The sequence below is a fragment of the Octopus bimaculoides genome, chromosome 3, assembly GCF_046866305.1.
Source record: "Octopus bimaculoides isolate indiv1 chromosome 3, ASM4686630v1, whole genome shotgun sequence".
Classification (NCBI taxonomy): domain Eukaryota; kingdom Metazoa; phylum Mollusca; class Cephalopoda; order Octopoda; family Octopodidae; genus Octopus; species Octopus bimaculoides.
The window spans coordinates 74,265,764-74,278,036 of record NC_142930.1 but is presented as its reverse complement, the minus strand read 5'-3'; the positions used below and the strand labels follow the sequence as shown (position 1 = coordinate 74,278,036).

The 12,273-nt window shown below is 37.9% G+C and overlaps 1 protein-coding gene across 2 annotated transcripts in view; it reads left to right on the top strand.

Moving 5' to 3' along the window:
• Positions 1–12,273, top strand: part of LOC106875386 (uncharacterized) — a 113,128-nt gene that overhangs the window by 83,477 nt on the left and 17,378 nt on the right. For both annotated transcript variants that reach the window (XM_052966335.2, XM_014923496.3), the window contains exons 4-5: positions 3,315–3,623; positions 6,785–6,974. In XM_052966335.2, coding sequence (XP_052822295.1) covers positions 3,315–3,623; positions 6,785–6,974 — 499 coding nt within the window. The remainder of the gene's footprint in view (positions 1–3,314; positions 3,624–6,784; positions 6,975–12,273) is intronic.

Sequence of the window (12,273 nt, the reverse complement as noted above, 5' to 3'; positions counted from 1 at the left end):
GAGTTAAGGTGGTGAGCCAACAGAATCATTACCATACCAGATAAATGCTTAGAGGCATTTTGTCCATCTTTATGTTCAAAACCTGCAACGGTCAACTTCGCCTTTTATCCTTTCAAGGTCAATGAAATAAGTTACCAGTTGATCACTGGGGTCAATGTAATCGACTAGCCCCTTCACCTTGTGCCTAAAGTAGAAAACATTATTTTGAATTATTTGAACAGCAAACAAAATGTCACATCGTATTTTTTCTGGCTCATGTTTTAAGATGAAGTCTCAATGAGGTCATCTTTGCCTTTCATCCTTCTTCAGTTGATAAAATGTTGTATCAGTTAAGTACTGAGGTGATGTCACTGACTAACCACATCGTCATCATCATCATTGTTTAACATCCGCTTTCCATGCTGGCATGGGTTGGACGGTTTGGCTGAGGGCTGACGAGCCAGAAGGCTGCACCAGTCTCCAATCTGATGTGGCAAAGTTTCTACAGCTGGATGCCCTTCCTAGCACCAATCACTCCGAGAGTGTAGTGGGTGCTTTTACGTGCCACTGGCAGGAGGGCTAATCAGGCGGTACTGGTATCAGTCACAGTTTTGTTCCTATATTAGAAACATTTTTTATAGTAGCAGTAGTAGTAGTGGTGGTGGTGGCGGCAGTGGTGGCGGTGGTGGTGGCGGCAGTGGTGGCGGCGGCAGCAGCAGCAGCAACACCTACACTGAGCCAGATGATGTCAGGCTACCAAGAGTTTGTTAGTGTTTTAGAACAGGAAAATTCAGTTTCTTCTTCCTCGGTTGTTCACATCTGTGCATACATTTTCCAGATGTTTGCACATGTGTGTATGTGTGTGTGTTTGTTTGTGCATGCATGTGTTTGTGTGTAAATTTAAGTCACAATATATGGAGTCAAGTAATGTATATGATATATATATATGTGTGTGTGTGTGTGTGTGTGTGTGTATATATTTATATATATGATCATCATCATCATCGTTTAACGTCTGTTTTCCGTGCTGGCATGGGTTGGACAGTTTGGCTGTTGTCTGGGAAGTCAGGAGGCTGCACCAGGCCCCAATCTGATCTGGCAGTGTTTCTACAGCTGGATGCCTTTCCTAACGCCAACCACTCCAAGAGTGTAGTGGGTACTTTTTACATGCTACTGGCACAGGGGCCAGAGAAGCTGGCATCGACCATGATCGGATGGTGCTTTTCACATGCCACCGGCACGGAAGCTAGTCAAGGCAGCACTGGCATCGGTCACATTCAGAAGGGCGCAGTGAATAAACTGTCGTCTAAATTATGCAAAAATGGAAATAACACTGACATCTCATTTTAACAGATATATTTACCAAAATTACATAAAAATATTATTCAATAAAATTGCCATTGGCTTCAACCAGGCCTCCAGACGACTTCAAAATCTCCTGCAACTCTTTTGGGTAGTCTCCTTGTTTAAGTTGGTGAATGAAAGCATAATGTCACCATCACTAGTGATCACTCCAAACACCATGATGTTAACTGGATGTTTGATTTTATCACTCTCGGTACATGCTATCAGATTGTGCTGTCCCCAGATTGACACCCAAATACTCTGAAGTGTTTGTATTGGAGCTTCCAGCATGAATGCCAAGGAATACAGCATGTTGTTTCCAAATTTCTGGCAGAGTGAATTGTCATGGTGCTGTGTTTTTTTTTTCATAGATGGTGCCCAACTGACCCTACTATACTGAGTAGTACACAAAATCAAAAACAATGCTTATGTCCAAAATTAAAAATATATAATGGTGACAATTTACCCATCACACCCTGTATGTATGTGTGTGAGTGTGTGTGCATATATATATATGTGTGTGTGTGTGTGTGTGTGTGTGTGTATATGTGTCTATATATATTTATATATATATATAATACGTATATATATATGTGTGTATATATGTGTGTGTGTACTTATTTATGTGCGTGTGTATGTCTGTACATATATGCATGTATGTGTGTGCATAGACATATGTTGCCCCATCTATTCACATCTGTAAAATACTTCCTCAGCTCTTATTTTGCCCAGCCACTCACTTTCTTCTAATTAACTTGCTGACTTGTCTGTCAACTCCAGTCATTTCTCCAAACAACTAATCACAAGTGACATTATTCACATGTAATACTTTCTTCCCATCTCAGATATACCCAAAGTATGCTGTGGCCATTTCTCAGTTTCTCTTGACTTGTCTAAACACTTTCTCATAAGCACAGGACATATCAATGATTCAAATTTTCTTTGAGAAGAGTGGCTGTGTGGTAAGTAGCTTGCCTACCAACCACATGGTCCCGGGTTCAGTCCCACTGCGTGGCACCTTCGGCAAGTGTCTTCTACTATAGCCTCGGGCCGACCAAAGCCTTGTGAGTGGATTTGGTAGACGGAAACTGAAAGAAGCCCGTCGTATATATGTATATATATATATATATATATGTGTTTGTGTGTCTGTGTTTGTCTCCCCAACATCGCTTGACAACCGATGTTGGTGTGTTTATGTCCCCGTAACTTAGCGGTTCGGCAAAAGAAACCAATAGAATAAGTACTAGGCTTGTAAAGAATAAGTCCTGGGGTCGATTTGCTCGACTAAAGGCGGTGCTCCAGCATGGCCACAGTCAAAAGACTGAAACAAGTAAAAGAGTAAAAGAGTAAAAGAGTAAAAGAGTAAAAGAGTAACTAAATTTTTCTGGCAGAAGGGAAGTTATGTGTTTGCTATTTGAAATTCCAGTTCCATATTTTCCCACTTGTCTTTTCCTTCAGAGTAGTCTACTATTCATTGATTTTTAAAGGAAATAGATTTGTTTCAACTAAGACTTCATCCTTTTTTGGATCAAGTGATTTGTATTTTTGAGTGCAGTTCCAAACATACCACCTTCACCATGCTTCTCTTACACAGCAGATATGCAAATGTTTTGAATGTCTAGCATGCTCCTATATCATGCTCAGCTTGTGCTACAATGCAATTTACTACTCCTAATTGAGAGTGGATTTTCTAGTACACTTTCAGCCCATCTATAAATTGACAATGTATTTTTTTGGATATTTCATGCTCCAAGTTTTAGTTAGCCTCAGACGATAGTAGAAGATGCTTGCACAAGGTACCATTTGTGGGACTGAACCCAGAACCATATAGTTGAGAAGGAAACTTCTTACTACATAGCCACACCTGTGCCAACTATTAGAAACTGTAATTGGCTGAACCTTCTCCTATTACCAAAACGATTGTGTTGCCATGTGCCATTGATAGAAACTGTCATTATTAACCTTTCTGGTATTGTTTTTATGATTATTAGGTGGAAATTGGTAATATGATAACATTCAACCAAAGTACCTACATCAGAGCTTTCGTGGAGAATTACAGAACAGGTATCGATGAACTGACTGTTGACTGGCGACCTTTTGAAGGCTTCACACATTACTATAAACAGGTTTATTACCTGCAGACACGTAGTTACGGTACCTATGAATTAATTATTGCTCAGATGACATTTGAAAACAACATCCAGAGAAATGCTGCACAAAACCTTGGATTAACACCACCATTATTGTCTGACCAAATGGAAGTCATAAATGAAGCTGTTGGCACACCACAGCACATTCGGGTAAGTATATGTTACACATAGTTATGTCTTGTGTTTGTGTATATGTGTATGTGTGTATGAACATCTCTGTATAACTGCATGCATAGGTACTTGTGTATGAGTACATATATATGTATGTGTGTGCAAATGGGTTCATGTGTATGTGTGCTTCTGTGAGAATGCTTGTATATCTTTGTATCGCAGTGAGTTTATCTGCATGTCGGTGTGTGTGTGTGTAATGTTTTTTAAATAGTCAGAAAAGTAGAGACTGTGTGCATAGTTTGCTTAAGAAGAAATGGATAACGTCTATTTACTAACTCTTTCATGACACCAAAAACTGTGTCTGAATTCTATGGTACCACATTCTGGGCAACAACAGCTATTTCCTCCTATAGTTTTTCTTTAACCCTTTAGCATTCAGATTACTCTGTCAAATGTCATGCTTATGTATTCACATCATTTTAAATTTCATAGAGTTGAGATTTTGATGATGTGATTGTTTATTTGTAAAAGGATACTACAGGTTAGTTGTGAAAGGCCAGATCTGGCCAGTTTCAGCATAAAACAGGTTGAATATTTGGGCTGGGTATGGCTGGTTTAAATGCTAAAAGGTTAAAATTGTAGCTAAGACTTTATAGGATTAAAATCACAGTATTTTTTAATTCTGAGATTGGTGTGGCTTGTGTTGAACTTCAACTTCTGTGAGTGAAAGATTGATGTTTGTTCAGAAAACACAGCAAGAAATGGAATTCTAGAGTGTTACAATCTGGGGAGGAATGATTGTGAAAGGATATAGTGCAGGATTTCAGGAGAATTATGATAGATTAGAGATGACAAGTAGAGAAGAGATGTGTTCATCAGTGGCACCGTGGGTAAGAGAATTACTACCATTATTTTGGTTAAAAAACAGTTCCTATTCAAAAAGTAAGGACAAATATTGATTTCAAATTTTGGCACAAGGCCAACAATTTCAGGAGAGGGAGTCAAGTCAATTACATTGACCCCAGTATTAAACTGGTATTTATTTGATCAATCCCAAAAGAACGAAAGGTAAAGTCAACCCTGGCAAAATTTGAACTAAAGACATAAAGATGAATGAAATGCCTCAAAGCATTTTGCCTGGCATGCTAACAATTCTGCCAGCTCACCACCTTAGCAAGGACAAATATTGCAAAGTATTTTGTCTGAAACGTAATGATTCCACCACTCTACCATCCATTTTGCCAAAATAATAATCTAGTACAAGGGAACCTTATTCTTATAATTCTAGAAGCTGTTCTAAAATCTGAAGACTCTTCATGTAAAAGAACCGACCTCTAAATTTAAAATTAGGAGATAATTTAGAGGGTAAAAGAGAAGTAAAAAATTTATCTTAACCTTGGAAAAAAAGAATTCTTCATTTCCCTCAAAAAGTTCTGCCTAGAATTGTTTTAACCCTTTTGATACCAACCTGTCTGAGACTGTCCTTAGTTCTATGATACAAATTTCCCATTTGAAAGTGATCTAATTTAAAAGTCTACCATCAAAATTTCTTGTTAATTTGTTCCAAACACCAGCTTAATAATGACAAAGTTATTTTAATAAATTCTTCATTTTAGTTTCTTAATTAATAGAAACAAAGTCAGTATATTTCAATATAAATATTGTAACAAAATGCAGGACTAGAGGGTTTACTGAAGTTTTAAATAAGGACTATAGACACCATCCTACCTGGATTTAAAAAAATTCTGATGTAATATTCTTTTACTGGTTTCACTCATTAGACTGTGACCGTGTTGGGGTGCTGGTTTTAATCAAGCATATCAGTCATTCCTCATTTCTGACTTGACAAACCAACAAGGATGCTTCTATGTAATTACTCAACCAGCTAAAAATCATATGACCTTCAGTACTTGATCAAGCTCTGCCATTTAATGGCATCTATTCATCGAATGGTCAAGTTTTTTTTAACCTTAAGGCCATGCCTGCACCCATATGTTTAACACTTTCCAAAAATATATTGATCGAGAGTAATGTGTCAGTGTTTAGTGTTTTGAATGCCCAGTGTTCCAAGAAGGTTTTATCATTATGTCTAAAGATGGAATGTATTCAGGAAAATTTAGCTACCATTACTAGTAGGTTGAGCAACCATGAAATGACTCTTGTGTTAGTTTGTTATATCTGAAATAATGATTAATGGCAGAATTGGTTAAGAGTTGGAGTGAATACTTAGTGGTATTTACTTACATCTTTTTATATTTGATTTCAGATCTCACCAGGGTCATCTTTACCTCTCATCTTTCCAGGTTTGGTCAGTAAAATAAGCACCAGGATATGTAGTAGGGATTGATTTATTCAACTGTGTAACTTTACTTTTAGCTCAAATTTTTGAGCTTTTAGTAAAGTTACAAATCATCATTATATCTGAAGAAAATCATTTCACAGAGAGAAAGTACAGAATCAATGATTAGCAATTATACAGTTCATTTCGTGTTTTCGTTATTAAAAATTTGGATATTTTTAACCAATCTCTTGGAGTGTGATAGAGAGCAACCTGTGTACATGGTTGGTACCTACTCTCAGAAATTTAATTTTAATTATGATTCTACCTCTAGGAAACAAACAAGTGTCACAGTTTTAATCATTCAGTCATACAAACTGGACATCATTCGCTCAGCACTGTAACTCCTACAAGACAATTACCTGGATCATGAAGGATTACACAGTCTGTAAATGCTTCCACCATGAATTGTACAGTCTGTAAATTGCAGCTGACACTTTTAATTTTTTTCCATAATAAAGTGAAAATATCCAGTTGCTTAATTCATCTCTCTCTCTCTCTCTCTCTCTCTCTCTATATATATATATATATATATATATATATATATAGATAGATAGATAGATAGATAGATAGATAGATAGATCACTCATCTTGTATGAATGATCTATGTATTGTATATTCTGTGATTGATATTATGAATGTCTATGATTGTATTATCTTTTGGGGGCATATGTACAATTTTTCTCTCTCTCTTTCTCTCTCTCTCTCTCATACATACACACACACACACTCTCTCTCTCTCACACACACACACACATGCACACACACATGCACGCATCACATACAGATTTCAACAAGCAATCAGTTCAAGTTTCAAAATCACAGCAGTTTCTTCATACATTTTGTATTTTATAATTTATAGCTCATTAGAGTTTCCACAGCAGAATATATCAAAGAAATCAAGGATTATAATGCTGAAAATTTCCCTGAGGCTCTCTACCAAATCAGAAGTTATGAAAATGATGTTCGACGAATGAGAAAAATGGTTAAAGAAGATAAAAGCAAACATCATCTGGAGTATGAATTCCACCCTTTTGCAAATGCTGTCCCAGGTAACAATTCAATTTTTTTGTCATATGCAAAAGACCTTCATTGAGAATAACAACACAATGACTGTTATTTTAAGGTTAAAACAAAAAACAAGATGACCTTAATTTCAGTTGTTATATTTAAAATGAATGCATGTATGTGTGTTTATAAATTGTACAGAAGTGGCTGTGAGGTAAACCACATGATTTTGGGTTGAATCCCACTGCATGGTACCTTGAGCAAGTATCCCCTGCCATAGCCTCAAGCCAACCAAAACCTTGTGAGTGAATTTGATGGACAGAAACTAGAAGCCCATCGTATACATGTGTATGTTTGTCCCACACCACAGCTTGACAACCGGTGTTAGTGTTTGGCAAAACAGACTGAAAAAATAAAAAGGAAAAAGATATACCTACATATATATACATTTGTGTGTGTGTGTGTGTATATGTATATATACATGTATGTGTGTGTGTGTATATATATCATCATCATCATCATCCTTTAACGTCCACTTTCCATTCTAGCATGGGTTGGACAATTTGACTTAGGACTGGTGAAACCAGATGGCTACACCAGGCTCCAATCTGATTTGGCAAAGTTTCTACAGCTGGATGCCCTTCCTAATGCCAACCACTCCGAGTGTGTAGTGGGTGCTTTTACGTGCCACCTGCACGAAGGCCAGTCAGGCGGTACTGGCAACGGCCATGCTCAAAATGGTGTATTTTACGTGCCACCTGCACAAGAGCCAGTCCACGGGCACTGGCAACGATCTCGCTCAAAAGTCCTTACATATGCCGCGGGCACAAGTGCCAGAAAGGCGACGCTGGGCACAGATGCCATCACGATTTTACTTTCGCTTGCCCCAACAGGTCTTCGCAAGCAGAGTTTCATGTCCAATGAAGGAGACGACGTTGGCATATATATATATATATATATGCAAACTTGTTAATCATACAGCCTATGACATTGCCATCTGGATAAAAAAAAACTTGCTTCCCAACTATATAGTCTCATGTTCAGTTCTACTGCACAGCACCTTGAGAAATTGGGCAAGTGTTTTCTACTTAGCCTGGACTGACCAGGGTCTTGTGAATAGATTTAGTAGACAGTAATTGAATGAAGGCCAACAAATATTTATATATAGGGCTGAGAGTTTTGTGTGTTAGCATTTATCAAACTAGTTATTGGTGGAAAAGCTGTAGGTTTATATAGCTGGTGAGAATTACATTTTCCTTTGGATAAATATTTAAGAGACTTGTTGGGTAAGACCTGAATAATGTGAGATGAGATGTAAACTATGAAAAGAAAACAGAACAGAATTGGAGTTTTACCTTATATTTCTATTTTTGGGGATTATGACCTTTTCTTCAAGACAAACAAATGATGGAAAAAAGGTCATTGGTCAGATGTGTGGGTGAGGGCTATGACATGTGCAGGCTGGTGTTGTTTTAGTAACCATTCTGCTTCTTGTAGCTCTTTTCTGTTGTTTATAGGTGGTCTCAGTTTGTTGATAAGGAGGGCCTTCATTATTCTAAGATTGTCTCTATTGCACTGAGTGGCCTTGATGGGTACTGTGAAAACCTGGATTTGGCACTTCTGATGATGTTTTTTGATTGAAGTGTCTGTCTGTATATGTTCCTTGATGCAAGCATGCAGTTTCCTAGTGGTGCTCCCAGTATAGGATGCTCACAGACATTTAAGTAAAAAAAAACACCTACAGAAGTGCAGAGGCAGGATTTTATGGTATCCATCAGGACAAATCAACACAATAGAGACAATCTCAGAATCCTGGAGGCTCACCTTATCAACAAACTGAGACCAGCTATAACAGAAAAGAGCAACATAAAGCAACACCAATCTGCACATGTTACTGTCCTCCCCAGCACATCTGAGTAACCCCTCACTCATCCACATATCCTGAAGGAGATGCCATAATCCTGAAATGGAGAAATATATGGTAAAACTCCAATTTTACATTGCTTTCTTTTTGTAGTTTACTTTATATCTTCACACATTGTTCCAGCCTTACCAAACAAGTCTCTTTAATGTAATATCACAATGCTTCACCAAAATTGCTCCATATGTATATGTATATATATATATATATATATATATATATATATATATATATAGATATAGGGCAGGGAATTGCCAATTAGTAATAAAATTAATAATTAACAATTTTGCCAAGTAGTTCAGTATGAAAAAAACCTTTATCGGTAAAACCATTTATAATTATAAATATATAGGGCTTAGCATGAGTTGCTTCACCAAAATACTGAAAATTTAGAAACAGCAGTCAAAGAACTACTGATTCCAAACTACAAATTTTTCTCTAATGGATGGCGATATTTATGGCACACACAGAAAAAAAACAGAAGAGAAAAGCAAAAACAAACCTGCCTTTAGTTAATCATGTACGACGTTTCATGGTTAAGAGTATAAAGCTACTCTAACTCCGATCATCAGCATGATGTTCGATAAGTTTGAAAGTGTCTATATACTCATGGGAATTTGACCATGCAACATCAAAAACACATGAGGAAGGCATTCACAAAATTTATCGGCTAGTAAGTTCAAACACTTCACCCCAAGAATCTATTCCATGTGCGCCATGTGTGTGCCATAAATATCACCATCCGTTAGAGAAAAATTTGTAGTTTGGAATCAGTAGTTCTTTGACTGCTGTTTCTAAATTTTCAGTATGTTGGTGAAGCAACTCATGCTAAGCCCTATATATTTATGATTATAAATGGTCTTACCGATAAAGGTTTTTTTCATACTGAACTACTTGGCAAAGTTGTTAATTATTAATTTTATTACTAATTGGCAATTCCCTGCCCTATATCTGTATATTTATATTGGTGTCTCTTATTGGATGGTTAAACTGCAACCCTTTTATATGGGACTTTTTATGCGGGACTATTTGTGGCGCACATGGAATAGATTCTTGGGGTGAAGTGTTTGAACTTACTAGCCAATAAATTTTGTGAATGCCTTCCTCATGTGTTTTTGATGTTGCATGGTCAAATTCCCATGAGTATATAGACACTTTCAAATTTATCGAACATCATGCTGATGATCGGAGTTAGAGTAGCTTTATACTCTTAACCGTGAAACGTCGTACATGATTAACTAAAGGCAGGTTTGTTTTTGTTTTTCTCTTCTGTTTTTGTTCTGTGTGTGCCATAAATATCGCCATCCGTTAGAGAAAAATTTGTAGTTTGGAATCAGTAGTTCTTTGACTGCTATTTCTAAATTTTCAGTATGTTGGTGAAGCAACTCATGCTAAGCCCTATATATTTATGATTATATATATATATATATATATATATATATATAAGCAAATGAATAACAACAGACAATGGATAAATATCAGTTCATTATAGCTGTTTTTACGCATTTTTAACAGATGAATGAAAAAAACCTTATTCATTTGAAGATGCATATAATTTCAAAACAATCGTGTTCCGACAGTGTTCATGGAGTGTTCTTATATTGTTTTAAAATTATATGTATCATCTGATGAATACAGTTTTTTGCAATGATGTAATGTACTCATTCATCTATTTAAAATATGTAAGAAACAGTTGTAATGAACTGACATTTATCCATCTTCCGTTGTTATTCATTTGCTCATAATATGCCAAAGGGATTCATGACATGTTGGTCATTCTAGAGTATACCAAACGATGTATGATCAACAAAATGTGTGCTTTGGACCAGTCCCTAGGTGCTAAATATGCATAGGGGTGGTTTTCTCTGTGCACACAACCTGAATATTTTACAGGATATTTATTTGACTAAAGGTGGTGATCACAGATTAACTCAATCCTACCTGGTGCATGTCATTCAAGTACCGGATTCTCTCAAGAATCGTTTTTATTGTGTGAATGTATATGTATATATATATATATATATATATAGGAGTGGCTATGTGGTAAGTAGCTTGCTTACCAAGGGTTCAGTCCTACTGCATGGCACCTTGGGCAAGTGTCTTCTACTATAGCCTCAGGCTGACCAAAGCCTTGTGAGTGGATTTGGTAGACGGAAACTGAAAGAAGCCCATCATATATATATATATAATTGTACCAATCTGCCAGAAGGGAAGCTAGGCGACAGGTTTATTTAGCCAGAGGGGAAGCAGATAAGAAAAGATTTGCCAATGTTCTGCGCCGTGAGGACCAAAGAATCGAGGTATTTCGTGTTGCAAGACAGTGTAGGAGAGAGAATAGTGATGTTGTAGGAGAGAAATGTGTTCGCATGAATGATGGTACGCTTGCACTAAATGAGGCTGCAAAGAAAGAGGTCTGGAGATGCCACTACGATAGATTGCTTAATAAAGAGAATGAATGAGAGAAAGAGAGCCTGCCGTATGTCGACCCAACAGAGGGACCAGCTATCCGAGTTGACAGTACCAGGGTAGATAAAGCAATTAAGAGTATGAAGACAGGGAAAGCCCCCGGCCCATCAGGTGCAATAAAGACTGTAAACAAACAGGAAACAACTTCTATCTCATTCCAGGGAGAAAAACTAGAGGTAGTCGATAGCTTCCGCTATCTGGGTGACCAAGTTAGTAGTGGGGGTGGGTGCGCTGAAAGTGTAACTGCTAGAATAAGAATAACCTGGGCAAAGTTTAGAGAGCTCTTACCTCTGCTGGCGACAAAGGGACTCTCACTCAGGGTAAAAGGCAGACTGTATGACGCATGTGTACGAACAGCCATGCTACATGGCAGTGAAACATGGGCTGTGACTGCTGAGGACATGCGTAAGCTTGCAAGGAATGAAGCCAGTATGCTCCGCTGGGTCTGTAATGTAAATGTGCATACCCATCAGAGTGTAAGTATCTTGAGAGAAAAGCTGAACATAAGAAGCGTCAGTAGTGGTGTGCAAGAGAGACGATTGTGCTGGTTTGGACATGTGGTGAGAATGAATGAGGATAGCTGCGTGAAAAAGTGCCACTCCCTAACAGTTGAGGGAACCCATGGAAGAGGTAGGCCCAGGAAGACCTGGGCTGAGGTGGTGAGGCAAGACCTTCGAACATTGGGCCTCACTGAGGCAATGACTACTGACCGAGACCTTTGGAAATGTGCTGTGCGTGAGAAGACCCGGCAAGCCAAGTGAGATCGTTGCCAGTGCCCCTGGACTGGCTCTTGTGCGGGTGGCACATAAGATGTACCATCCTGAGCGTGACCATTGCCAGTACCGCCTGACTGGCATTGTAGGGTTTTCGAGCGAGATCGTTGCCAGTGCTCCTGGACTGGCTCTTGTGCAGGTGGCACATAAAAGACACCATTTCGAGCGTGGCCGTTTTCGTGC